Below are 27,696 nucleotides of genomic sequence, written 5' to 3' on the forward strand. Positions count from 1 at the left end.
AGGAGGAAGAAGCAGCAAAGAAAGCAGAGAAGAAGAAGAAGAAAGAAGAGGAAGAAGCAGCAAAGAAAGCAGAGGAGAAGAAGAAGAAAGAAGAGGAAGAAGCAGCAAAGAAAGAGGCAGTGAAGAAGAAAGAAGAGAAAGAGGCGGCAAAGAAAGCAGAGAAGAAGAAGAAAGAGGAAGAAGAAGCAGCAAAGAAAGCAGAGAAGAAGAAGAAAGAGGAGGAAGAAGCAGCAAGGAAAGCGAAGAAGAAAGAGGAGGAAGAAGCAGCAAAGAAAGCAGAGAAGAAGAAGAAAGAGGAGGAAGAAGCAGCAAGGAAAGCGAAGAAGAAAGAGGAGGAAGAGGCAGCAAAGAAAGCAGAGAAGAAGAAAAAAGAAGAGGAAGGGGTAACGAAGAAAGAGGCAGAGCAGCAGAATCAAGAGGAAGAGGCAGCAAAGAAAAAGGAGGAGGAGAAGAAGAAAGAGGAAGAAGAGGCAGCAAAGAAAGAGGAGGAGAAGAAGAAGAAAGAGGGAGAGGCAGCAAAGAAAGCAGAGAAGAAGGAGGGAGAGGCAGCAAAGAAAGAGGAGAAGAAGAAAGAGGAGGGAGAGGCAGCAAAGAAAGCAGAGGAGAAGAAAGAGGAGGAAGAGGCAGCAAAGAAAGCAGAGAAGAAGAAGAAAGAGGAGGCAGAGGAAGCAAAGAAAGAGGAGGAGAAGAAGAAGAAAGAGGGAGAGGCAGCAAAGAAAGCAGAGAAGAAGGAGGGAGAGGCAGCAAAGAAAGAGGAGAAGAAGAAAGAGGAGGGAGAGGCAGCAAAGAAAGCAGAGGAGAAGAAAGAGGAAGAAGAGGCAGCAAAGAAAGCAGAGAAGAAGAAGAAAGAAGAGGAAGCAAAGAAAGAGGAGGAGAAGAAGAAGAAAGAGGGAGAGGCAGCAAAGAAAGCAGAGAAGAAGGAGGGAGAGGCAGCAAAGAAAGAGGAGAAGAAGAAAGAGGAGGGAGAGGCAGCAAAGAAAGCAGAGGAGAAGAAAGAGGAGGGAGAGGCAGCAAAGAAAGCAGAGAAGAAGAAGAAAGAGGAGGAAGAGGCAGCAAAGAAAGAGGAGAAGAAGAAAGAGGAGGGAGAGGCAGCAAAGAAAGCAGAGGAGAAGAAAGAGGAGGAAGAGGCAGCAAAGAAAGAGGAGAAGAAGAAAGGGGAGGAAGGGGTAGCAAAGAAAGAGGAGAAGAAGAAAGGGGAGGAAAAGACAACGAAAAAAACGCAAAAGGGGAAGAAGAAAGAGAAAGAAAATAAAGAGGAGGAGAAGGGGAAGAAGAACGAGGCGAATAAAGAGGTAAAGAAGAACGAGGAGAATAAAGAGTTAAAGAAGAAAAAACGGAAGGGCAAAAAGAAAGCAGGGGAGGGGAACAAAGCAGGGGAGCAGTCCACAACAGAGGTGCAGGTGAAAGCCCCCATCGCGGCCCCGGAGCCAGAGCTCAGAGCAGAGGTGGAGGGGGAGGCTGAACAGGAGAGTCAGGAGGAGCCGGTAGAGGCCCAGGACCATCACTCCATCAGCAGTGCAGAGACACAGGTGAGTGAGGGAGACAGTGAACTTCTCACCTAGGGCATGGGTGCACAACTCTGTTCCTTGGGGAATGCTATCCTGCTGGTTTTTTTTTGTTCTGATTGTGGGAGACAGCTTTTGCAGTGCGCAAAAAAACTAAAATGCAGAATTATCATACCTACACTGAACAAAAATATAAACGCAACATGTGAAGTGTTGGTCCCATGTTTCATGAGCTGAAATAAAAGCTCCCAGAAATGTTCCATATGCACAAAATGCTTATTTTCTCTCAAATGGTATGCACACATTGGTTTTACATCCCTGATCGTGAGCATTTCTCCTTTGTCAAGATAATTCATCCACCTGACAGGTGTGGTATAATCAAGAAGTTGATTAAAGAGCATGATCATTACACAGGTGCACCTTGTGCTAGGGACAATAAAAGGCCACTCTAAAATGTACAGTTTTGTCACACAACACAAAGCCCCAGATGTCTCACGTTTTGAGGGAGTGTGCTGTTGCCAGGCAGAATTGACTTTATTTTAATGGACTTTTTTACTTCTATGAACTGTAACTCAAATTGCTGCGTTTATATTTGTGTTCTGTATATTATTAAACGTGTCAATGAGTTGCCTTCCCATTTTTTAAAATATATTTTTCTACAATGCTGTTATTATTTTACACATTGAGGGGCTGCATTGCAGCAGACTGAAGATGTAGGTCAATGAGTCTCAAGTGAGAGACTGGAGTAAAAATAAGTGAGGTGAACATCAGGCACAGAAACTGAAGGAACATGTTACCCAGAGTCTGATCAACAACATAGCATTCAGAGAATAGCTACACTGAAGACACTCAGCGTAGCAGGAGAGAGAGGTACAGGACAGAACATCAACTAGTTTGGTGCTTGACTGGGGTGGGCTGCTGACTCAGTAGAACTGACTAGGCTGCTCTGTGCAGGTCTAGAGCTGCCTAGATCTAGTCTGCGTTAGGAAAAGTACCGCTTCAAGTAATTATTTAATAAATGAAGTAACATTGCTGTTACATAGTAGTCTAGTACTACTAATCTAGTAGTGCTGAGCGAAAAAAAACAAGTTGATGCTCAGTTTGTGTGACGATGTAGTAGGGAGTTGAAGTTTCCAACAGACCAAAATTAGACATAGTTTACAGCAGAAATGTGGTAATTAACTACAATGAACATAATCCATTGCTTGTCTGGTCTCGGTCTGTGTGGAGCAGAGATGAGAGAACAAGAGAGAGGGATAGAGAGCAGCTGCTTCGCGAGGTATCTCTACCTGAAAATACATCATCTAAGTGATTGATAGTTGGTATTAAGCATAAAAGTTTGCCTTATTTACTTTGAAGAACTACTCAAATAGTGCTTTTGTCAGACAGCATAGGCAGCAGCTCTATACAATGAGATGATGACTTGGAATGAAATAATAAAGTCATCAAGTAAAACAAATATTTTATTAAAGTAAATTACTGTGAAGAAATGGTTAATAAGTGATTAACAAAGGTCATCATTAGCATCATGGGACTTTTATTAATGGTTTGATTCTGTGTTGTTACAACCTTTAACCCACATAATGCATGCTGCATTTATTGTAAAAACATTTTTTATAGAAACCGAAATCAAAAACTGAGATCACTTTTTAATAATTGAACCGAAACCGAACCCGACTTTAAAAAACAAAACAATTCCCAGCACTATAATCAATGACAAGAGTTGAAGTGTAGTTGGAAAGAGAAGAGCATGGCGGTATGAAAGCTGTTTGTTATAACACAGAAGGACTGCAGTGCGTGTAGTGTAGTTGGAAGAGAGAAGAGCATGGCGATATGAAAGCTGTTGTTATAACACAGAAGGACTGCAGTGCGTGTAGTGTAGTTGGAAGAGAGAAGAGCATGGCGGTATGAAAGCTGTTTGTTATAACACAGAAGGACTGCAGTGCGTGTAGTGTAGTTGGAAGAGAGAAGAGCATGGCGGTATGAAAGCTGTTTGTTATAACATAGAAGAAGGACTGCAGTGCGTGTAGTGTAGTTGGAAAGAGAAGAGCATGGCGGTATGAAAGCTGTTTGTTATAACATAGAAGAAGGACTGCAGTGCGTGCCATGCTCTTCTCTAACAGCTACACTGAAAGTCACTTGTCCTTATTTCCTGAGGATAATGACTGCATTATATTTTGAGTCACTCTGTCTATTACATAAATGTAACTGTCTTTAATTAGAAATGAAACATCCTGACAACATGTCTGTCATATGACCTTTCTGTGACCCCCTAGCCAGCACAGGCGGAGCAGAAGGTGAACGCCGAGGTAGAGAAGGAGGGGGAAGAGAAGGAGGCGGGAGTAGAGGAGAAAGAGAAGAAAGAAGAAACAGAGGAAGAGCCAGCCGAGCAGATGGAGGAGGAGGAGGGAGAGGCGAACGGAGGGGAAGGGGAGAACACTAATGGAGAAGACAAGATGGCTTTAGCAGAGGAGGCCAAACCCTCCAAGCGTCCGCGGATCATGCAGTGTAAAGTCACCCTCCTGGACGACACTCTGTTTGAGTGTGAGCTCGGTGTAAGACACTTCTCAAATACACCGTTGTCTTTTCAGCCTTGTTCTACTCTTTTCTACACTTCAAATAATTGCCCATCAACTCTGTTTCTGACTTAATCTTTTTGAATGCATAGTTGTGATCGTATGTGAGTACATCCAGTAATATTTCTTCCTTACTGAATGCTTATTTGTGATTGGTTATGAGTACAACCAGTAATATTTCTTCCTTACTGAATGCTTATTTGTGATTGGTTATGAGTACAACCAGTAATATTTCTTTCTTACTGAATGTTTGTGTGATTGGTCTCCTCTCTGTCTCGCTGTGTAGAAACATGCGACGGGCTCGGATCTGTTTGTGAAGGTGTGTGACCACCTCAACCTGCTGGAGAGAGACTACTGTGGCCTGGCCGTATGGGATACCCCCACCTCCAGGGTACAGTACACTTTGCCTGGTTTAAGAATGGGGTGCTAATCTAGGGTGAAGTGGTGAACAGTAATCTTAACCTTCCAAGTGAAAGGAGGGTAGATGGCATCTCATCTGTGGAGTCCTTTGGGAGAGAAAGATATGTTCAGTGAGTGTGTTGTTTTGCGTGTAGTTTGACTGCATGTTCTTGCCCATTAGAGAAACAGTACCTATAGGATGGAAGGTGCAGTTTCACCACACAGGGCAAAATGACTTTCTTACAGTACGACGGCGTTCATTGAGTCTGTTCTCCTGCTGTCATTTACAGACATGGCTGGACGCCTCCAAAGAGATCCGGAAACAGGTGGCAGGTGGGTGATGTCAATACGATGACCTACAGTAAATACATGTTTCTAACTCAAATGACCAACAGTACTCAGACTGTATTTTCATCTCCAGATTATACATACGAGTTCACTTTCAACGTGAAGTTCTACCCTCCTGATCCAGCTCAGCTCACAGAAGACCTCACCAGGTTAATCTACACACACATCTAAATATCTGCCGTTAACTCAATTTCAGGGTGTCAGTGGTTAACTCCCATTCCCCTCCCTCTCTCTCTTCACTCTCTCTCTCCCTCTCTCTCTCTCCACCCTCTCTCTCTTTTTCCCTTAACCTCCCCTTCCTCTTTCTCCCACCCCCTCGCTCTCTCTCTCCCTCCAACCCCTCTCTTGCTCACTCTCCACCCCCTCACAATATCTCTCACCATTCACCTCTAATCTCTCCTCTCGCTCTCTCTTTCCTCTCACCCTTCACCCCTCCTCTCTCTTCACCCCCCCCCCCCTCTGCTCTCTTGCTCCTGCTCTCTCCACCCCTCTGTCCTTACCCACCCCCTTTCTCTTTCCTTCCACCCCCCCTCTCTCTTCCTCCCCCCCCCCCCCCCCCCCTTTCTCTCTCTCTCTCCATCTACCCCTCTCTCTCCCTCCCTCTCGCAGGTACTACCTGTGTCTACAGCTGCGTAAAGACATACTGAGTGGCCTGCTGCCATGCTCCTTTGTAACTCTGGCCATGCTAGGCTCCTACACGGCCCAGTCTGAGCTGGGGGAGTATGATCCAGAGGTCCACGGCTCTCACTACACCAAGGAGCTGAGGCTGGCCCCGGGACAGGGCAAAGAGCTGGAGGACAAGGTCATGGAGTTGCACCGCACATACAGGTAAGAACCAGGGGAGGACTGACTATATACTGGAACTATGATGTACAAAAGACCAGGGAGGACCAGACTATATACTGGAACTATCATGTAGAAAAGACCAGGGAGGACCAGACTCTATACTGGAGTAATGTGGAAAAGACCAGGGAGGACCGGACTCTATACTGGAGTAATGTAGAAAAGACCAGGGAGGACCAGACTCTATACTGGAGTAATGTGGAAAAGACCAGGGAGTACCGGACTCTATACTGGAGTAATGTACAAAAGACCAGGGAGGACCAGACTCTATACTGGAGTAATGTGGAAAAGACCAGGGAGGACCGGACTATACAGTGCCTTGCGAAAGTATTCGGCCCCCTTGAACTTTGCGACCCTTTGCCACATTTCAGGCTTCAAACATAAAGATATAAAACTGTATTTTTTTGTGAAGAATCAACAACAAGTGGGACACAATCATGAAGTAGAACGACATTTATTGGATATTTCAAACTTTTTAAACAAATCAAAAACTGAAAAATTGGGTGTGCAAAATTATTCAGCCCCTTTACTTTCAGTGCAGCAAACTCTCTCCAGAAGTTCAGTGAGGATCTCTGAATGATCCAATGTTGACCTAAATGACTAATGATGATAAATACAATCCACCTGTGTGTAATCAAGTCTCCGTATAAATGCACCTGCACTGTGATAGTCTCAGAGGTCCGTTAAAAGCGCAGAGAGCATCATGAAGAACAAGGAACACACCAGGCAGGTCCGAGATACTGTTGTGAAGAAGTTTAAAGCCGGATTTGGATACAAAAAGATTTCCCAAGCTTTAAACATCCCAAGGAGCACTGTGCAAGCGATAATATTGAAATGGAAGGAGTATCAGACCACTGCAAATCTACCAAGACCTGGCCGTCCCTCTAAACTTTCAGCTCATACAAGGAGAAGACTGATCAGAGATGCAGCCAAGAGGCCCATGATCACTCTGGATGAACTGCAGAGATCTACAGCTGAGGTGGGAGACTCTGTCCATAGGACAACAATCAGTCGTATATTGCACAAATCTGGCCTTTATGGAAGAGTGGCAAGAAGAAAGCCATTTCTTAAAGATATCCATAAAAAGTGTTGTTTAAAGTTTGCCACAAGCCACCTGGGAGACACACCAAACATGTGGAAGAAGGTGCTCTGGTCAGATGAAACCAAAATTGAACTTTTTGGCAACAATGCAAAACCCTTGGTGTAAAAGCAACACAGCTCATCACCCTGAACACACCATCCCCACTGTCAAACATGGTGGTGGCAGCATCATGGTTTGGGCCTGCTTTTCTTCAGCAGGGACAGGGAAGATGGTTAAAATTGATGGGAAGATGGATGGAGCCAAATACAGGACCATTCTGGAAGAAAACCTGATGGAGTCTGCAAAAGACCTGAGACTGGGACGGAGATTTGTCTTCCAACAAGACAATGATCCAAAACATAAAGCAAAATCTACAATGGAATGGTTCAAAAATAAACATATCCAGGTGTTAGAATGGCCAAGTCAAAGTCCAGACCTGAATCCAATCGAGAATCTGTGGAAAGAACTGAAAACTGCTGTTCACAAATGCTCTCCATCCAACCTCACTGAGCTCGAGCTGTTTTGCAAGGAGGAATGGGAAAAAATGTCAGTCTCTTGATGTGCAAAACTGATAGAGACATACCCCAAGCGACTTACAGCTGTAATCGCAGCAAAAGGTGGCGCTACAAAGTATTAACTTAAGGGGGCTGAATAATTTTGCACGCCCAATTTTTAAGTTTTTGATTTGTTAAAAAAGTTTGAAATATCCAATAAATGTCGTTCCACTTCATGATTGTGTCCCACTTGTTGTTGATTCTTCACAAAAAAATACAGTTTTATATCTTTATGTTTGAAGCCTGAAATGTGGCAAAAGGTCGCAAAGTTCAAGGGGGCCGAATAATTTCGCAAGGCACTGTATACTGGAGTAATGTAGAAATACCAGGGAGGACCAGACTATATACTGGAGTAATGTACAAAAGACCAGGGAGGACCAGACTATATACTAGAGTAATGTAGAAAAGACTGGACTATATACTGCAGTAATGTACAAAAGACCAGGGAGGACCAGACTATATACTGGAGTAATGTACAAAAGACCAGGGAGGACCAGACTCTATCCTGGAGTAATATAGAAAAGACCAGGGAGGACCAGACTATATACTGGAGTAATGTACAAAAGACCAGGGAGGACCAGACTCTATCCTGGAGTAATGTAGAAAAGACCAGGGAGGTCCGGACTATATACTGGAATAATGTAGAAAAGACCAGGGAGACCGGACTATATACTGGAACTATCATGTAGAAAAGACCAGGGAGGACCAGACTATATACTGGAGTAATGTAGAAAAGACCAGGGAGAAATGACTATATACTGGAGTAATGTACAAAAGACCAGGGAGGACTGACCTATATACTGGAGTAATGTAAAAAGACCAGGGAGGACCCGACTATATACTGGAGTAGTATACAAAAGACCAGGGAGGACTGACTATATATTGGAGTAATGTATTAAAGACCAGGGAGGACCGCACTATATACTGGAGTAATGTATAAAAAAACAGGGAGGACTGACTCTATACTGGAGTAATGTGCAAAAGACTAGGGAGGACTGACTCTATACTGGAGTAATGTAGAAAGACCAGGGAGGACCAGACTATATACTGGAGTAATGTAGAAAAGACCAGGGAGGACCAGACTATATACTGGAGTAATGTAGAAAAGACCAGACTATTTACTGGAGTAATGAAGAAAAGACCAGGGAGGACCAGACTATATACTGGAGTAATGAAGAAAGACCAGGGAGGACCAGACTATATACTGGAGTAATGTAGAAAAGACCGGACTATATACTGGAGTAATGTAGAAAAGACCAGACTATTTACTGGAGTAATGAAGAAAAGACCAGGGAGGACCAGACTATATACTGGAGTAATGTAGAAAAGACCAGGGAGGACCAGACTATATACTGGAGTAATGTAGAAAAGACCAGGGAGGACCAGGCTACATACTGGAGTAATGTAGAAAAGACCAGACTATATACTGGAGTAATGTAGAAAAGACCAGACTAAATACTTGAGCTCTGATAAAGAATGTAGAGGCAGAATGTCACATACAGGTCAGATGTGGGGTTTTAGGAGGAAAGAGCAGCAGACTCTGCATATATGCTAGTTTTACACATGGCAAGCCTTGCTGTACACGTGCACTGTATGCACAGATGACACACACTATAAACGTCTTATTATATAGCTGATAACTTGCACTTATATAGTTGCTAACTTGCATCCTTACATGTTTACTTTTGAGTCATTTAGGAGACGCTCTTATCCAGAGAGACTTACAGTAGTTGTGAGTGCAAACATTATTGTAATTGTCCCCTGTGGGAATCGAACTCACAACCCTGACGTTGCAAGCACCATGCTCTATACCGGACCTGTTTACATTACCTCTTCTTCTATGTAACCTAACTAGGCAAGTCAGTTAAGAACAAATTCTTATTTACAATGACGGCCTACTGGGGAACAGTGGGTTAACTGCCTTGTTCATGGGCAGAACAACAGATTTTGACCTTGTCAGCTCAGGGATTCAATCCAGCAACCTTTCAATTCCTGGTCCAACGCGCTAACCACTAGGCTACCTGCTGTACCCATCTCTGTGTTTGTCTCCAGATCCATGAGTCCAGCCCAGGCAGACATGTTGTTTCTGGAGAATGCCAAGAAGCTGTCTATGTATGGAGTGGATCTGCACCAAGCCAAGGTACACTTTAGAATGTTCTGGAATCTAGGACTGGAACATTTTTTATATATATTTTTAAGAGCGGTCAGAAAAAGTAGAAAACTATCCAATCGAAGTGCATGATTTGGGAATAACAAGGTTAGGCAACTCTAGCAGCCACAGATTTTTAATTACAAAATCGCTGTCATCATCAAACAAGAGATTAATCTGTGCTGCTGAAAGTGTAGCAGAGGCTGCTACCTCCTAGTGGCATGTTGAGGTAAATGCAGGAATAACAGTGACGGAAAGATGCCTATAAGTGTATATGATGAGGGTATATAGAACATATTGATCATCTTTATCGAATGTACTTTTTCTACATGCTCACAGGATCTTGAGGGTGTGGACATCACTCTAGGGGTGTGTTCTGGTGGTCTCATGGTATATAAGGACAAGCTGAGGATCAATCGTTTCCCCTGGCCCAAAGTCCTCAAGATCTCCTACAAGCGAAGCAGCTTCTTCATCAAGATCCGTCCCTCTGAACAAGAACAGTATGAGAGCACAATCGGCTTCAAGCTGCCCAACTACAAGGCCTCCAAGAAGCTGTGGAAGGCCTCAGTGGAACACCATACCTTCTTCAGGTGAGAAACTCACTATCCCTCAGTGATACAGTGGTGAATAAATAGCTGGTGGGTAAACCGTGGTCGCCGTTCACGCTGAGTAAAATCATTTCCTTTATACTTTAAGTTGAAAAAATGAATGGAAATATATATTGAGACTGTTTAGGGGTTAAATACATGTAAAAAAACAAACATTTGCTGATCTATCTCTTCTATCTCTAGATATAAGACAGACACTTCAGAACAAACTTCCTTTAGATGTTCTGGGGGGGGACTATCTGTTGCTCCATGTATCTGTTATTCTATGTGTTGTATGTGCTAATAGCAGTAAGCCAAGTACACATTTTCATCAAATAATTCAATTATTAAAACAATTCCATATAGCTTAGTAGACCCCCCTCCCCCGGGTTAGACAGGACTTTGACTGTAATGGTCTAATAATATTATCTTTGAGAACTAACAATCAGCAAAACAAAAACTAGATAGTCAGGGAGAATTGAAAAATCCCTAAACAATTCATTTAACAGTAGAGATTTTGTTATGTTTGAGCGAAAGAACACAGCATTAGCCATGGCAAAATGCATAGGATTGCAGGAAATTTGCTTTTAAACGGCAAAATAATCTCTCTGTTCCCATGGCAGAATATGTAGAATCCCAGGAAATTTGCTTTAAAACTGCAACCTTTTTAGCTGCATGGCAAGGAAGGATTGCAGGAAGTTAGCCTTACAATTGCAAAAATGTCTCTTAGCTCCATGGAGAAATGTGTAGAATTTCAGGAAATTGGCTTATAAATGCAAACGTTTCTCTTCTTCTAAAATGTTCAGTCGAGCCAACGTGCATTTAACCTCCGCTACACCACTACTCACCCTGCTTCTAACTAACAAGTTACCCTTAACCATAGATCTAGGATCAGATTATCCTACTCCCCAATCCTGACCTTAACCATTAGGACGTTAAAACAATATCTGATCCCATATCAGCGGTTACAGGCGCGCAACTTCTACCTACTCCACTTCCTGGATCATCTGCTCGATAGAGATACAATAAAAGTGTTCTATTTAATTCTGTCATCTGCCCCCATTACTGCCCGACAACAGGGGGCTATTCTCAGGTTACCAATCCCTTGTGCATTCTAATTGGCCCCTGCAGCATAACCTTTCTGAGAGTAACTCTATTAGCACCGGTGGTAGTTTAACTCTGCTACAGTGCTGTGAACAATATTTGCCCCCTTACGGATTTGTGCATATTTTTGATACTGAATGTTATCAGATCTTCAACCACATCTCTCGCTGTGGAGGAATTTTGTTCCACTCTTCCATGTAGAACTGCTTTAGCTTAGCAACATTTGTGGGTTTTCAAAGCATGAACTGCTTATTTCAAGTCCTTCCAGAACATCTCCATTTGGATTAGGTCTGGGCTTTGACTAGGCCATTACAAAACTTCAAATTTGTTGCTTTTTAACCATTTTCATGTAGACTTGAATGTGTGTTTTGGATCATTGTCTTGCTGCATGACTCAGCTACGCTTCAGCTCACAGACGAAAGGCCTGACATTCTCCTGTAGAATTATCTGATACAGAGCAGAATTCATGGTTCCTTCTATTAAGGCGAGGTGTCCAGGTCCTGAGGCAGTAAAGCATCCCAAATCATCACACTACCACCACCATGCTTGACCGTTGGTATGAGGTTCTTACTGTGGAATGCAGTGTTTGGTTTTTGCCAGACATAATGGGACCCATCTTGTCCAAAAAGATGACTCAAGTTTGCCAAGAAGCACCTGGCAGATGAGTCAAAGTCCCATTATGCCTGGCGAAAACCAAACACCTCATTCCACAGTAAGAACCTTATACCAACGGTCAAGCATGGTGGCGGTAGTGTGATGGTTTGGGGGCGGGGGGGGATTCCTGCACAGAGACGTGAGACTGATCAACAACTATAGGAAGTGTTTGGTTGGAGTCATTGCAGCTAAAGGTGGAAGAACCAGTTATTGAGTGTAAAGGGGCAATTACTTTTACACACGGACATTGGGTGTTGCATAACTTTGTTCATGAAATAAATGAAATAAGTATGTAATTGTTGTGTTATTTGTTCACTCAGGTTACCTTTATCTAATATTACGTTTTGTTTGAAGATATGATAACATTCAGTATCAAAAATATACAAAAGTATAGAATTAGGGAAAGGGCAAAAACCTTTTCACAGCACTGTACGTGACAAGTCCGCCATACAGGAGGAGCTCTGGATTAAGATGGTTCAGGTAACATGAGGTTGGTCTAAATCACCTGGCTGTATGCCATTGGAGGAACATGACTAAGCTTTTACTAAAGCTGGAGTTCGGCTGGTCCAGTGATGTGATTTATTGATTCATCACATCACTGGCCAAGCTATTATGAACTATGAAACCAAATCATTATAATAAGCATGTCTAGAAACTGTGAGTGACTGTGTGATTCTCCTCCCCCAGGGTGTCGTCCGTGGAGCCCCCGTCGTCCCGATCCCGGTTCCTGGCGCTGGGGTCAAAGTTCAGGTACAGTGGTCGTACCCAGGCCCAGACCCGCCAGGCCAGTTCCATGATCGCCCGGCCCGCCCCGCGCTTCACCCGGTCCGCCAGCAAGAGGCTGTCCCGCACCATCGACGAAGGTGTGGGTGTGTGTATGCGTGTATTACAGTATGTGCTTTTTTGTGTGTGGGAATGTGTGTGTTCGTGCCAGCGCACACGACTTCAGGATCAGTCTCTCACCAACTTGTCCCACTCTTGTAGCTGGAGATGATGATCTCCAAGTCTCGCAGCTCTCTGCTAGTCCAAACAAGACCGAGGATGACGATTGGTTCTTCATGCTGGGATCTGACCAACCCCAGACTTTCTTTTCACCAGGTAGCCAATCAGGAACCATGTGGACCATCATTGAAGTTTTGACTCAGCTTACATAGAGCAACCTCAGTTCAGCCTTGCTAGAGAACTACATACTGTAGCTTTGAGTCAGCTTGATCTAACCCTGCGCTCTGTCAGTCCTCTCATCATCTCATTAGCTCCAGCCCTTATGCTGAGGCCTAATCTCAAGCCAGCTTGGGTCAACGCTGGTGACTCACCAAGGGCAGCTCAGAATGACCTGCCAATCAATCACAGCTTATGACTGACTAACAGCAGCTTCAGAGCTCTTGAGTCTTTGGCCCGTGTTGTGTTGCTTGTTAAAGAGAGCCTTCAGTTCTTTGGTCCATGTTGTGTTGCTTGTTAAAGAGAGCCTTCAGTTCTTTGGTCCATGTTGTGTTGCTTGTTAAAGAGAGCCTTCAGTTCTTTGGTCCATGTTGTGTTGCTTGTTAAAGAGAGCCTTCAGTTCTTTGGTCCATGTTGTGTTGCTTGTTAAAGAGAGCCTTCAGTTCTTTGGTCCGTGTTGTGTTGCTTGTTAAAGAGAGCCTTCAGTTCTTTGGTCCATGTTGTGTTGCTTGTTAAAGAGAGCCTTCAGTTCTTTGGTCCATGTTGTGTTGCTTGTTAAAGAGAGCCTTCAGTTCTTTGGTCCATGTTGTGTTGCTTGTTAAAGAGAGCCTTCAGTTCTTTGGTCCATGTTGTGTTGCTTGTTAAAGAGAGCCTTCAGTTCTTTGGTCCATGTTGTGTTGCTTGTTAAAGAGAGCCTTCAGTTCTTTGGTCCGTGTTGTGTTGCTTGTTAAAGAGAGCCTTCAGTTCTTTGTTCCGTGTTGTGTTGCTTGTTAAAGAGAGCCTTCAGTTCTTTGGTCCGTGTTGTGTTGCTTGTTAAAGAGAGCCTTCAGTTCTTTGGTCCGTGTTGTGTTGCTTGTTAAAGAGAGCCTTCAGTTCTTTGGTCTGTGCTTGATGATGGACATCATTGTGTCCAGGAGACTGCCGTTCCTGTGCTTGGAACTAAACATCTCGCTCTGCAGATCTGAGAATTGTGTGGTAGTCTCGTACTAACTTAATTTGCTATCTGCCTGCCAGATACATTGAATTCCATTTGCTTACTAAATCAGTGAGCTTTGCTCTGAAAGCCCCTGAAATGCAGAGCTGTGGAGGGGAGCTTTGCTCTGAAAGCCCCTGAAATGCAGAGCTGTGGAGGGGAGCTTTGCCTTACTCTCTCCTCCATCTAACTTCACCATTAACTCCTGCAGTAACACCATTACCTCATGTTCTATCAACAGCCAGAGGGGGGGAGACTTTCTCTGTGGAGACTTCTACTCTGAGCTGGGATGATGGCAAGTCTGTCCAGACAGTCAGACAGGCATGGCAGGAGACCGAGACAAGCCAGACGGTCAGTCGGACTGTCAGTCAGACATGGCAGGGACGAGTGTCTGATGAACAACAGCAGGGGAGACTGGAGGAGGAGAAAGAGGAGGATTGGTCTGTCCTGCTGGGCAGACGACCCTCCCTTCCCTATGTCCCCTACCCCATGATGAAACCGCCAGGTATCTGTTGTTAACCTCATTCTGTACCTGGTGTAGCTGTCACTGTGTGCATCCTTGCTTTGACAATGAATCCTCCGTCGAGGTGTGCTTTAGAAGTTGACAGTGATGGAAGGTGAACCTGCTAAGCTCGCCGCCGACCGTGATGACATCTTTAAAGATGTTGCTCTGTCATTTACTGGCTTATTTAATGTTGCTATATTATCAATGGTGCTTGGCCCTCATTGATGTAGAGCTGTGATACTGTGGTAAGTATGCTTTGCTGATGACCCTCTGTTTGCAGTGTGCTCACGTGCTACGTTATTGTTCCATATGTACGGGATCCGCTCTGTTCTAAATGTTTCTGTGATGTCCTCAGTCAAATACCGCTCTGCCCAGGTGGCAAAGGTGGCCACGGCCAACATTCTGGAGAGGCTGCTACAGCCAAGGCAGGAACAAAGTGATGACTGGGTCATGCAGTTGGACCGCAGCTTTGAGTTTGCAGACACACCTCCATGTGAGTCGTCATACTATATACATTCACTAGCGGTTGTTCATTAGCACAGAAATAGAGTTTTGCAGAACAGACATGATTGACTGTCTGGTAGTACAGGGAATCATCATTTCTGTCTGTAACATTCTGAACGTTTCACCACACTGAATAGGCTACACTCCTGTTCTTCCTATACTGATAACCCCGATCTGCCCCTCCTCAGTCTCTCCCCCAGTCTCCCTGGAGAAGGAGGAGACTAGGCAGGAGAGGAGGGAGGTGATCAAGAGGCTCCAGGAAGGGGTGTTCCTGGTGGAGAAGCTGAGGGAGGTAGAGGTGCTGGATGAGAGACTGAGGGAGGTGAAGGTTTTGGAAGAACGGCTGCAGGAGGTGGATGAGCTGGAGGAGAGGATACAGGAGGAGGTGGAGGCCAGGCAACAGCAGCAGGAGGAGGTGGGAGGGGTAGAAGTAGAGGAGGAGGTGGTAGAGGCAGCAGAAGAGAATGTGGAGGAAGTAGATGAGTTGGAGGAGCAGATAAAGGAGGTGTTTCTCAAAGGATTGCTGCCAGATGAGTCAGGGGAAGATGAGGGACTAAAAGAGGAGAGTATGGAAGAGGCAGAGGAATCTGAAGAACGGTGGTCAAACGTGGCGAGCACCTCCTCTGTGGTGCGGAGAGTAGATTTGAGGACCCAGAATAGTGTGACTATAGTGAAAGAGATGAGGCAACAAGAAGGAGGGATGGAGGAGGAGATGGTGGAACAGGTGGTGGTTTCAGACGAGGGATTGAAAGAGGATGAAGGATGGTTAGAGGAGAGGAAGCATCAGGCTTTGGTGGAAGGGTTGCCAGAGGGGCTTGAGGAAAGGAGAGGAGAGATAAGAGTGGAAAGGAGGAGGAAGAAGGTGACTATAGTGACACAGGATGAGAGTCTTCCAGATGAACTAGAGAAGAAAGCATCTGAGAAGTTGTCAGAGGACCAGATAGGAGGCCATTTTTATAAAGAGGGACAACTTATGGTGAAATTCAATGAACTATTTGCGGCAGAGAAGTTAGGGTTACCGATAGTTACAATTCAGCAGGAGTGGCTCCAAGAACAGGAAAAGGTCAGGGAGGAGAAACAGGAGAGAGTGGAACTGGTGAAGGTTTCAGGCGAGGGATTGATAGAGGTGAAAGGAGGTCTAGAGGATAGGATGCGGCAGATGTCGGAGGAAAGGTTGCTAAAGGGAGAGCAGACTGTGGTGAAAACCAAGAAAACAGTGAGAATAATGGAAGAAATGAGGAGAACACAGAAGACACTCGAGGAAAAGTCATCAGAGGACATTTTATCAGAGGAAAGGCTGGGTGATGGTTTTTATACAGAGGGGGAAGTTTTGGTGAAATTCAGAAAGGATGTGGAGAGGGTTCCACATAGAGTCAGACAAATGGAGAAGCCCCAAGAAGAAGAAGAAGAAGAAGAAGAAGCGGTAGTGGAAGTGAATATGCAGCCATCCCAGCCAGAAGACAAGGACGATTGGGTTGTGCTGCTGGACAGCCTCCCACACAAGACTCTTTATAAGCCTCCAGGTACGTCCCATCAACCAATCAGCTTTGCTTCTCCCCGTCACCGTTGAAACCGTTATGGAAACGCTTGCTTTACCACCACCCACACAATTACCGACAATTCCATCTCAAACATTCCCTCCGCAAAGCTAACCAGCTCGTGTGTTTTACAACAATTGCCATTTCAATTGAAAGATAAACCTTTGGTGCAGTATGGATTTGTGTGGCTGAGAGAACTGCTGTCTCTACTTTGTCAGTCATGCCAGCCGACTCCGCTCTGGTGCCTGTGGTCTCCACAAGATTCTCTGTGGTGTTAGTAGACACGGTCGAGCAGAGAGCACCAGAGAGGGAATGTATTGAAGTGGAGGCCACACAGCAACAGCCTGAAAGGGGATTGGTGGAAGGACGGAGACCGTGGCAAATGCAGGAAGATGATTGGTTTATGCTCTTGGACCTGGCTGATCGTGTTCCTTCAGGTGTACCAACCACACCAGTTTCAGGTATGAAGAACTGTCATCAAGCCCTGCTGCTTGTGCTATGCCTCAATTATTGGTATTTTATGGATTGAAACAACTGGCCTACAATGACTGATTAATCATCGAACTAGGCTTTGAACTTCATGTCTCTCACGGTTCATGGTGTCTTTATGTATCAGCTTCTTTGCAAGAGCAAGTTCAGGTGTACGTAGATGAAACCATCTCTTCCATGGTTAAAGTGATGACAGTGGTGCAGAGAGAGGAGACCAGGGTGACTGTAGTGGAGGAGATGGAGTTACAGGAAGACCAGAGCCGTCTCGAACAGAAACCGTCACAGAGAGAGATGGAAGATGACTGGTTTGTTCTGCTGGACATTGTTCCCAGAGAACCATCTGTGATTCCGTCAGGTACTTCCATGATTTTCATGCACTGCTTCCCAGTCCCACCACAATATTAACAACATCTCCCCTGAGCCTGTGCTTCATACGCTGCAGAAAACTTTCAAATAAGAATAACTAACAAGACATTTGACTATCCACCAAGAGAAGGGCTTCAGATACATTGCTTTGTGTAGTAATTTCAATTATCTTCCAGTATCTGAGGAATGTGTGTTTGTATCAGCTTCTGTGGAAGAGCGTATTCCGGTATACCCTGAGGAAAGCGTCTCCTCTGTGGTTGAGTTGACGACAGTAGAGCAGAGAGAGGAGAGAAGGGTGACTGTAATGCAAGAGGAGCGACGTCAAGAAGAAGTTATACTTCCACCACAGCCATCAAGAGAGATGGACGATGACTGGTTTGTACAACTGGATGTCGTGCCCAGAGAAACATCCTATATACCACCAGGTACCCCATACAATTCAAGGCTTTGCGCCTCCGCCCCTGATTCCATCAAAAATATACCCAACTCAACTCACCAAACTCGCAGACTAACCGTAGTGCTTTCCCATATGAACTTTGGAATGTTTATCTGGGAATATGATCTTTGATGACATGGCTTTTTGTGAGCCCACACATCTAGCTGAATCTGAAGGGTATGTACTATGTGTGTTTGTATCAGTCGCTCCAGCAGAGCCAACACCGGTTTCTCCAGATGTGATCAGCCCTGTGGTTGAGGTAAAGGCTGAAGAGCAGAAGCCAGTGGTGGTTCTGGTGGAGGAGACGAGGCCACAACAGGAATGGGAAGTAGAGGAGTGGCAGCGACAACCAGAGAGAGATGATGATTGGTTTACACTGTTTGCTGATGTCCGTGAGGAGCCGATCATTGTACCACCAGGTACCGTTCCTGCTTAATTGCCACAATCTTTGTACAGTTGCAGATGTGTACATTTCCCAGCTTTGACTGAGAATAAACTATGTTTTTTGTAACTTTGGAGAACATGGTAAAGTCCCTAAACTAAAGGACTTTCCCCTGTCTGTATCAGTTGCTCTTGGTGAGCATACTCCGGTATATCCAGATTTAAGCCAGACCACCTCTGTAGTTGATGTGATGACCATAGAAAGAATAATTAAGAAGAGGGTGACTATTGATGAAGAGAGGTGGGGACAGCAAGAGGAGATCCTCCAGTCAGAGATGATCATCCCAGAACAGAGACCACCAGCAGAGAGAGAGGAGGGAAATGGACGGTTTGTTCTGTTGGATGCCGTCCGTGAAGAACGTGCTGGGGTTCCACCAGGTACCTCAGACATACAGTACTGCCAACAAGCTAACTAACCACCAGGTACCTCAGACGTACAGCACTGCCAACAAGCTAACTAACCACCAGGTACCTCAGACGTACAGCACTGCCAACAAGCTAACTAACCACCAGGTACCTCAGACATACAGTACTGCCAACAAGCTAACTAACCACCAGGTACCTCAGACATACAGTACTGCCAACAAGCTAACTAACCACCAGGTACCTCGGACATACAGTACTGCCAACAAGCTAACTAACCACCAGGTACCTCGGACATACAGTACTGCCAACAAGCTAACTAACCACCAGGTACCTCAGACATACAGTACTGCCAACAAGCTAACTAACCACCAGGTACCTCAGACGTACAGTACTGCCAACTAACCACCAGGTACCTCAGATGTACAGTACTGCCAACAAGCTAACTAACCACCAGGTACCTCAGACGTACAGTACTGCCAACAAGCTAACTAACCACCAGGTACCTCAGATATACAGTACTGCCAACAAGCCAACTAACCACCAGGTACCTCAGATGTACAGTACTGCCAACAAGCTAACTAACCACCAGGTACCTCAGATATACAGTACTGCCAACAAGCTAACTAACCACCAGGTACCTCAGACATACAGTACTGCCAACAAGCTAACTAACCACCAAGTACCTCAGACATACAGTACTGCCAACAAGCTAACTAACCAAACCTATGTGTTTTTCTTGTGTGAATTAGGAATATGATATCTCTTGGGTTATGACTGGTTAATCATCAACAGGACCCTCAAATAGTAGTTGTGGTATATCAAGCTCGCTGTGTGTCTTTTTGCTCCAGTTTCCCTGGCTGTTAGCGATAGGGTATACCCAGAGGTTGTGCCAGCCAAACATCTGACCATTGAGCCTGAACCAAGAGTGTTTGTGGTGGAAGCAGTCCAATCACTTCCTGAAGACATTGCCCTGGAGGGTAAGGCAACACAACCGCAGAGAGAGCAGGATGATGATTGGTTTTTGCAGCTGGATGTTGCCCCTAAAGTAGCAGGTACTTTGACCATTCTAAGCTTGCTGTTGGCCACTCAAAATAAAAATACCAACCCTTATCTTGCGTCCAAAGGCTCTCAATTGTTGTGTGAGCCTATTGACTATCCACAAAAGCTTTTGGCAAGGATTACACTATTATATTTACATGTTCTAGTAAAAGACTTGATCCCTTGTGGACTGTTGGGCTGTGTTTCTGTCTCTATCAGCTGCACCAGTGGTGGTGATTTACTCTGGTGTGAGCACCACAGCTGTTATGGTGGTGAAGGAGACAGTGGAACAGAAACCACCAAAGACCGTGAGGATCATGGAAGAGACTGTTAAGATGGAGGAGGGGCCTGTGGTAACACCTAAAGAAGTGGATGATGATTGGTTTGTGCTCTGGGACCGCGCTCCCTCCAAGATACTGACCACACCCAAGGGTATTGCTGCTTGACCACCATCTGCCCCCTTTTGTCTTTTTCTTTGGTAAAACGCTGAACCCAGATTGTGTATTACTTGGCATTGATAAGCCTGTTATCCTTGTTTTATTTCAGCGTTCCATGTAGACAGAGAGGTTATAGAGCTGGTACCCCGGAGAACAGTGATTGTTGTGGAGGAAACTAGGAAACCACATAGAGTGGTGGAGGACAGACGTCAACCGGAGGTTGAACTGGTGAAAACACTGCCTCCCCAAGAGAGAGGGGAGGGTGATGATTGGTTCACGCTCTTTGAAGCCTCTCGCCAAGAGCCTGTGAAAATGCCAACAGGTACCCACTGACCACATCATCCTGAGCTCGGTTGTGCTTCACATTCCCCTATATATATTTTATAATGATGTGTCGTAAAGGGTCTCTCATCAGATATGTGCAGCTTTGGCCACAATCAGATTCTGTGTTATAATTTGTGAATGGTAAGAGTATCATAGTCAAGTCTCCCGGGTACTCTGTGTCTGTCTGTATCAGTTGCTGTGGTAACTAGACCTGCCCCTGTGGTTGATGTGATGGAGACGAGCACAGAGCAGAGAACCCAGAAAAGGGTGACGATAGTGGAGGAGAGGTGGAGAGAGGAGAGGACCCTGCAGCAGAGACTGCCTCAGAGACAGAGAGAGGTGGACGATGACTGGTTTGTCCTGCTGGATGCTGCCCCTAAAGAATTAGGTACCCCCCCCCCCATCTCTTAATTTCCCTATCCCCCTGCTTTTCCTGCTCATTTTAACTGCAGACTGAGACTACCAAAAGACTGAAACAACCGAAAACATCAGTTCATTTTGTCCGGCATATCTATTTGGAATTCAATTAAATCGCAGATTGAGATCACTATTGCTAGTTAGAATTTTTTTGAGAATTGCAAAATGGTCTTCTACTGATACTTTAACGATGCATGTAAGCTGTGTCTTAGATAAGAGCTCTGTTTGTGTGTTTGTATCAGTTGCTCTGCGTGAGCGTCTCCAGGTCTATACTGACATAACTGTGGTCAAAGGTCCAGCCGCTCAGCCCAAACCCAGAGTGGTGGTTGAAGAGGAGAAGAGACCAGCACAACCCCAGAGAGATGTGGATGACCATTGGTTTGTGTTGCGGGATACAAAATCAGTTTCAGGTACTTTGCGTCTTGAGTTTTTGCGTGCTGCCCTAAAACAATATGTTGATCTCACACCCGCTCTCCAACCTCAACTTACCAGAAAAGCTGACTAACATTCGTCCAACACTTTTACAACGTGGTTGTGCTTTGTCATGGGATTTTCCCCTGAAAAATACGTTGTTTGACGAACCAATGGGTCTTTGGTTATGCTTTGCTTTATAGAAGAAATACATATATAGTTTTCCTTTTAACGGCTTTAGGAATACTATACCACAGTGAGGCCTGAGCTTATTAACCCCATGAGTCAGGACAACTTCTGCTATTTGCATCGTTGGTTATTAACCCCATGAGTCAGGACAACTTCTGCTATTTGCATCGTTGGTTATTAACCCCATGAGTCAGGACAACTTCTGCTATTTGCATCGTTGGTTATTAACCCCATGAGTCAGGACAACTTCTGCTATTTGCATCGTTGGTTATTAACCCCATGAGTCAGGACAACTTCTGCTATTTGCATCGTTGGTTATTAACCCCATGAGTCAGGACAACTTCTGCTATTTGCATCGTTGGTTATTAACCCCATGAGTCAGGACAACTTCTGCTATTTGCATTGTTGGTTATTAACTCAATGAGTCAGGACAACTTCTGCTATTTGCATCGTTGGTTATTAACTCAATGAGTCAGGACAACTTCTGCTATTTGCATCGTTGGCTACGGTTGAGAAGTAATGGCCATGCTTTGCTGCCTGTTCTATATTGTGAACAGTTGCTTCCTACAACTCATCCAAGCTTTTCCCCTTGCTAGTCTCATTCTAGACTAGACTGAGCTGGCCCGTGAAGGTACAGTGTGTACCTGAAGTCTGTGTGTGCCCTGGCCTCAGTGTGTGTGTGTGTGTGGAGTTGATTATAAGTTTGTTTTGTATATGTGGATGTTCAAGATGTTCTTCTGCGCTCGGTCAGTGTGTTTACCTCTCACTACACCGGGTTTGATCGTCTCAAAGCACGCAGACCGTCTCTCTCCTGCCCTATATACAAAACCACTATCTAAATACTAACACTCCCTCTGTCCTGTCTCTCTCCTGCCAGTGGTGGCCACCCACAAGGCCGCCCGTCCTGTCAGCGCCCCAGTCTTCTCCCAGGCAGCCCTGATGGAGGCAGGGATCCCCATGGCCCCCCTGGACCTCCAGCAGCCCCAGACCTCCACCCCCATCAGGCTGCCAGCCCGCCAGGATGACAGGAAGCTGCAGGTCACTGTGGAGGCAGTGGACGAGGGCTCAGCTGAGGTCAAGGTACTGTACCTAGGAACTACAACTCCCACAATCCCCTGCCGTACAGGGATCATCATCATTCACCCCTCACACACAGATATACTGGTCATAGAAGTTACAGATAGACTGGTCTCAGCAGCGATATTGCTATATTCATCACATAGTATTATTTATAAGAGAAGAATAAAATGCTGATTTTTCTATAGTTATAAATAGAATAGCTGTGCATCATCATTTCTGCCCTCCATTGGTCACAGTAATGATAGTGTAACAAAGACACACCTCAGATCACAAGTTCCTCAGGTGGCTCTGCTATGGACGGGGACGAGGCTCCTAGTGGAGGATTCTAACACCATTATGCCTTCTCTCCTCCTCCATGCCTGGGGTAACTCCAGTCTGAGCAGACGGACACTGAGGAGCCGGTTCAAATGAGGAAGGTCAGACCTTTGACCTTGTCCCGACTCCTGCTTGTGCATTATATTAGTATTGTAGTCACTCCACTCCCATTCTAACTTACACCACTGCCAAGTCTCCCATCCATAAGACTAACTTCACCCTCTCCTCGTTTTATTCTCCTGGTTTCATTTGAATACTGCTCACAAACTACAAGGTCTTTGAGTTGACCTCATGTTCAAGTCAGACATTGTCTATGACAACAGCATTGGTATTGGTCATGTGCACAGACTGAGATGACGTATATGAGATACATTACATATGCTTTTGGTTTGTACACCAGTCCAGACAGGAAGAACAGTTAGGGCCTTTGAAGAATGAATGTTGAAAGAAGATTCCTCATTGGCTGCTGCATTTACATGCATGACACAGGACTAGGTTTTCATGATGACTAGTGTTTCTATCGAGTACTGTATCCCTGCCTGACCCTTCACCTTTACCCCCCCCCACCCCTTCAAGACACCCACTCTAATAGCCCTGTCTTGGGTCCCCTGCTTTGCACATCTGGGATTCCAGGGCCCTTGTGGCCCCCAGAGGCTCCAGGCCACTCTGCATGCAGACCCCTCACCACCCCCCTCCCCATGCAACAATGCATGTCCACGTTGTGACGTCTGCTATGATGTCACGTGGAACCTGTGTAACCCACACCTTTCTCCTTTTTTTGTTCCTTCACAGAAAAGAGCTAAGAGAACTGAGGGTGACTCAATTTATATCAGACATAGTCTTTTAATGTTGGAGGTTTGTTTCCCCGTCTTCTGGAGATCTGTCTCTGTACACTGTTTTCTTGCTCTTTGGCTACTAGCTGCTATAATACAACATGCTGCTTTGCATGTGACATTACTGATTCACATCTTGTGTATTACATAGGCGTCTTTGCTTTTGCTAGTAGATGATTTTGACTGTGTAACCTCTAATTTGCTTTGTGTGTGGCAATATTAACTCAACAGAACTAGCTACTTGTTTCAGGGGAATGTTGTTGAGTACTAGATATCTCCTGATTGCTTCTCGCAAAGTATATGATTGGGGTTGTGGTCTCTTCTCCCCAGACATCACACCATACACATTCCATGAAAGGGAGCCAGGAGTGTTTCATTTGTGGTGTTTGTAGATACCGTTACTGATCGGCCACGTTATGCAGCTGAGATGTTGTTCCGTCTCCATCTCGGCCATTTGAGTGTTAGTAGAAGCATTACCATTACATTCCTGACATCTTGTTTCAGCTTCGTCTCTCCTCGGTATACAGTAGGAAAGTGTTTCATCTCCATACTCCATATAGGGCAGGCCACCACCAGCCTTCCCTCTCCACCTCTCTGCCATCTCCATACTCCATATAGGGCAGGCCACCACCAGCCTTCCCTCTCCACCACTCTGCCATCTCCATACTCCATATAGGGCAGGCCACCACCAGCCTTCCCTCTCCACCACTCTGCCATCTCCATACTCCATATAGGGCAGGCCACCACCAGCCTTCCCTCTCCACCACTCTGCCATCTCCATACTCCATATAGGGCAGGCCACCACCAGCCTTCCCTCTCCACCACTCTGCCATCTCCATACTCCATATAGGGCAGGCCACCACCAGCCTTCCCTCTCCACCACTCTGCCATCTCCATACTCCATATAGGGCAGGCCACCACCAGCCTTCCCTCTCCACCACTCTGCCATCTCCATACTCCATATAGGGCAGGCCACCACCAGCCTTCCCTCTCCACCGCTCTGCCATCTCCATACTCCATATAGGGCAGGCCACCACCAACCTTCCCTCTCCACCGCTCTGCCATCTCCATACTCCATATAGGGCAGGCCACCACCAGCCTTCCCTCTCCATCGCTCTGCCATCTCCATACTCCATATAGGGCAGGCCACCACCAGCCTTCCCTCTCCACCACTCTGCCATCTCCATACTCCATATAGGGCAGGCCACCACCAGCCTTCCCTCTCCACCGCTCTGCCATCTCCATACTCCATATAGGGCAGGCCACCACCAACCTTCCCTCTCCACCACTCTGCCATCACATATCTTTCCACTCACCAGCTCGTCCACTATTTGTGTCCCTTTCTGAATCTAGTTTATGATGTCTTCCCAGTCATATATTCATGTCATTGTGAATAAATGACGTCTAAGAGTTCCACTGCTCTCATCACCATAAGATTCATCCAGCCACTGATATAGGATGCTGCTGTCGCTGCATAATGACCACCTGCGTCTGTGACCAGAAGTAATGTGTGCTAACATCACCTCGCTCTCATCCGCTGTGATTTGTAACCTGATCAGATTCTATATATTGCTGCTCACTAATTGAACGGGTTGATTTATCAATGAGAGCTCAGAGAATCCATTTTATTTTGAATGGATCTGATGAACTGAGTTCCTGCCTGCTTTAACGCTGTAGCTTTGAGTTAAATAAACAGCAAAAGTCACCTGCTGCTTGGTTGACATTGTTTATTATCTAAACATGTTCATATGAGTGACATTGTTTCTGACACACCTGCTTTCTCTCTCCACCTTCTACACATCTACTCTGTCACTCCTCTTCTCCACACCTATTTTCCAAACCAAATGTTTGTCATTTTCCACTTTACCTCTCTCTCTCTACCTCTCTCTCTCTCTCTACCTCTCACTCTACCTCTCTCTACCTCTCACTCTACCTCTCCCCTCTTCTCCCTCCCTCCCTCTCTCTTCTCTCTCTCCCCTCTTCTCCCTCCCTCCCTCTCTCACTCTCTCTCTCCCCTCTTCTCTCTCTTCTCTCTTCCCCCTCCCTTTTCCTCCCTCTCTCTCCTCTCTCCCTACCTCTTTCCCACTCCCCCTCTCCTTCCTCCCTCCCTCTCCACTTCTCCCTCCCTCCAGGACTTTGAGAAGCCCCAGGAGGATCTCATCAGGCATCATACTAGTATCAGTGAGCTGAAGAGGAACTTCATGGCATCTGTCCCAGAGTCCCGGGGGCCCAGCGAATGGGACAAGCGCCTGTCCACTCACTCCCCCTTCCGCAGCCTGGGCATCAACGGACAGCCTTTACCTGATGCCGACGGGGTGAGTACCATCTCAGACCAGACACTGTGCCGTACCCCACCACACACCTCTCCCCTCAGTTCTCTGTAGTTCACGCCAGCTTCCCAGCTCTCCCATTCCACAGAGAAGGAATGGATGTTAGCACACAATGTCGGGGTCAGTTCCATTTCAATGCAAGTCAATTTGGGAGATGAGGAGAAATGTAAATGTGTGAATATATTCCTGAATTGACTGAATGGAAGTACCCCACCACACGTTTCCCTCTGTATGGCTGTCTGTTGTGTTCTCTGAGCTGATGTGTTGGGGTGGAGAACCACAACACCATCCTGTGGTTCTACTTTTTGTTCCTCTTGGTTTGTGTTGATGCGATGCAAACACTTATTGCATGTCTTTGAGCAAGGCCTTTTGTCTTCAACCGGACCCATCTAGTCTATGAAAGGCTTTCTGTCATTACTACCCTACTAAAATGGAAAGATTTCTGTTTGCATGGGCCAACTGAAGAACACCTTTTCCAGACTGATTGGAACAGATTTGTCTGTTCACCTTGTGGCCCAGTCTGTCTGAATGTTTAGCTGTTTGTTGTGAGGAAGGGACTTATGGTTTAGGCATGTGGTGTCTGAGCCTATTGGTCAGGTTTCTAAGCCCAGCTCTGTCTTTACCTCCTCATTGGCTGTCCCTTAGTCCTGACCCTCCCCTCAGTGCATGACAACCAGACCTGATTGGACAGAGAAACTGCATGACCCTGTGACTTGAAGATCATGACCTTAGAGTAGAAGAGTTGACCTGTGTGCTCGTCCTCCTGTCTCCTCTTTCCCTCAGTGATGTGCTTGTTTTCTGCTTCATGTCCTCCATCCTGCCTCCTTCTCCAAATACTGCCCCTCTTTCCCTAACTCTGCTTTCCCGCACTTCCTTTTTCTCACTTTGCTTTGGCTATTCCGTGTACTGATACTCCTGTCCCCAAGGCCCACAACTGAAGAGTCTGAAGGCCCCAGGTTACCCATAACCACCTAGTCCAACTCAGACATGCGTTCTCCATTCTTCCTCTCTTAGACCATGACACAGCTTTGCATAGCCCTTCCTATCCATTACCCTACATCAGACATTTCAACTCCCCTACCTCTCTCATCTCTCTCCCCCTCTCCACCCTCACCCTTCTCCCCTCAGTTCGCCATCCGCCTTCCGCGTGGCCCCCTGCAAGACTTCTACTCTAAACGCAGCTGAGGTGGCATCCTAGGGGCCCCTCGAGCCAGCCCAGAGGGAGAGGACCAGAGAGAGGGATGTGTGTAGGCAGGCCATCAACCTCTAGCTCCTTCTTCTTCTCTTCTTCATCACAGCTCTTCATCATCATCTTCTTCTACTTCAGAAGCTGCTTCCTTTCATGTGACTCTTACTTCCTGTGTATCTTGCTCAGTCCCCCCTCCCCAACTTTTCCTGATTGTTCCTACTGACTGTTGCTCCTTCCTAAAAAGTTTAAAGACTTGACGATGACCCCACTTCTGTTTTTGTATATCTGATTATCTGGACTAGATGAGGTGCGTCTGACAATGACAAGTGGCTTTTTACAGTAGGAACAGTTTTGATATGTGCAGGTTCCACTAATAGAAGGTGTTTTTGTACACATCCAGACAGACATCAATGTTGTCATATGTCATAGTAGTATTAGTTAGTGGCGTGTTGTGGTATTTCATGTATGAAGTCTTCTATAGAAGCACATTAACCCAGCACTAGTGGACAGCTCCACTATGCTACCTGCTGGTTAGTAGTCCAACACTCTAACCACTA

General features: G+C 45.7%; 1 protein-coding gene across 9 annotated transcripts; it reads left to right on the forward strand.

The window, feature by feature from the left end:
- The first annotated feature begins 921 nt into the window (after nucleotides 1-921).
- On the forward strand, nucleotides 922-27,651 carry LOC109905465 (protein 4.1-like). Of its 9 annotated transcripts, none has more exons than XM_031818134.1 (28): nucleotides 922-1,529; nucleotides 3,782-4,060; nucleotides 4,368-4,472; nucleotides 4,771-4,813; nucleotides 4,902-4,977; nucleotides 5,438-5,656; nucleotides 9,359-9,446; nucleotides 9,795-10,045; nucleotides 12,488-12,663; nucleotides 12,785-12,898; nucleotides 14,173-14,436; nucleotides 14,792-14,929; nucleotides 15,129-16,463; nucleotides 16,697-16,939; nucleotides 17,095-17,322; nucleotides 17,510-17,758; nucleotides 17,973-18,188; nucleotides 18,337-18,588; nucleotides 19,425-19,628; nucleotides 19,834-20,046; nucleotides 20,161-20,373; nucleotides 20,569-20,763; nucleotides 21,035-21,202; nucleotides 22,270-22,472; nucleotides 22,847-22,888; nucleotides 23,580-23,642; nucleotides 25,753-25,935; nucleotides 27,079-27,651. In XM_031818134.1, exons 2-28 carry the CDS (start codon nucleotides 3,899-3,901, stop codon nucleotides 27,133-27,135), a joined length of 5,700 nt encoding a protein of 1,899 aa, XP_031673994.1. In that variant the 5' UTR covers nucleotides 922-1,529; nucleotides 3,782-3,898; the 3' UTR covers nucleotides 27,136-27,651. The 9 variants fall into 9 exon arrangements, with proteins under 9 accessions (XP_031673994.1, XP_031673995.1, XP_031673998.1 ...); XM_031818135.1 differs by having other exon boundaries at nucleotides 17,537-17,758; XM_031818138.1 differs by having other exon boundaries at nucleotides 17,155-17,322.
- Nucleotides 27,652-27,696: the final 45 nt, after the last annotated feature.

This window comes from Oncorhynchus kisutch, unplaced genomic scaffold (assembly GCF_002021735.2).
Source record: "Oncorhynchus kisutch isolate 150728-3 unplaced genomic scaffold, Okis_V2 scaffold1267, whole genome shotgun sequence".
Lineage (NCBI taxonomy): Eukaryota > Metazoa > Chordata > Actinopteri > Salmoniformes > Salmonidae > Oncorhynchus > Oncorhynchus kisutch.

Coding starts and splice junctions, on each gene's coding strand:
- LOC109905465 (XM_031818134.1), top strand. CDS start 3,899: ATGGAGGAGGAGGAGGGAGAGGCGAACGGAGGGGAAGGGGAGAACACT. Junction 4,061..4,367: donor TGTTTGAGTGTGAGCTCGGT/GTAAGACACTTC, acceptor CTCGCTGTGTAG/AAACATGCGACGGGCTCGGA. Junction 20,047..20,160: donor GATACTGACCACACCCAAGG/GTATTGCTGCTT, acceptor GTTTTATTTCAG/CGTTCCATGTAGACAGAGAG.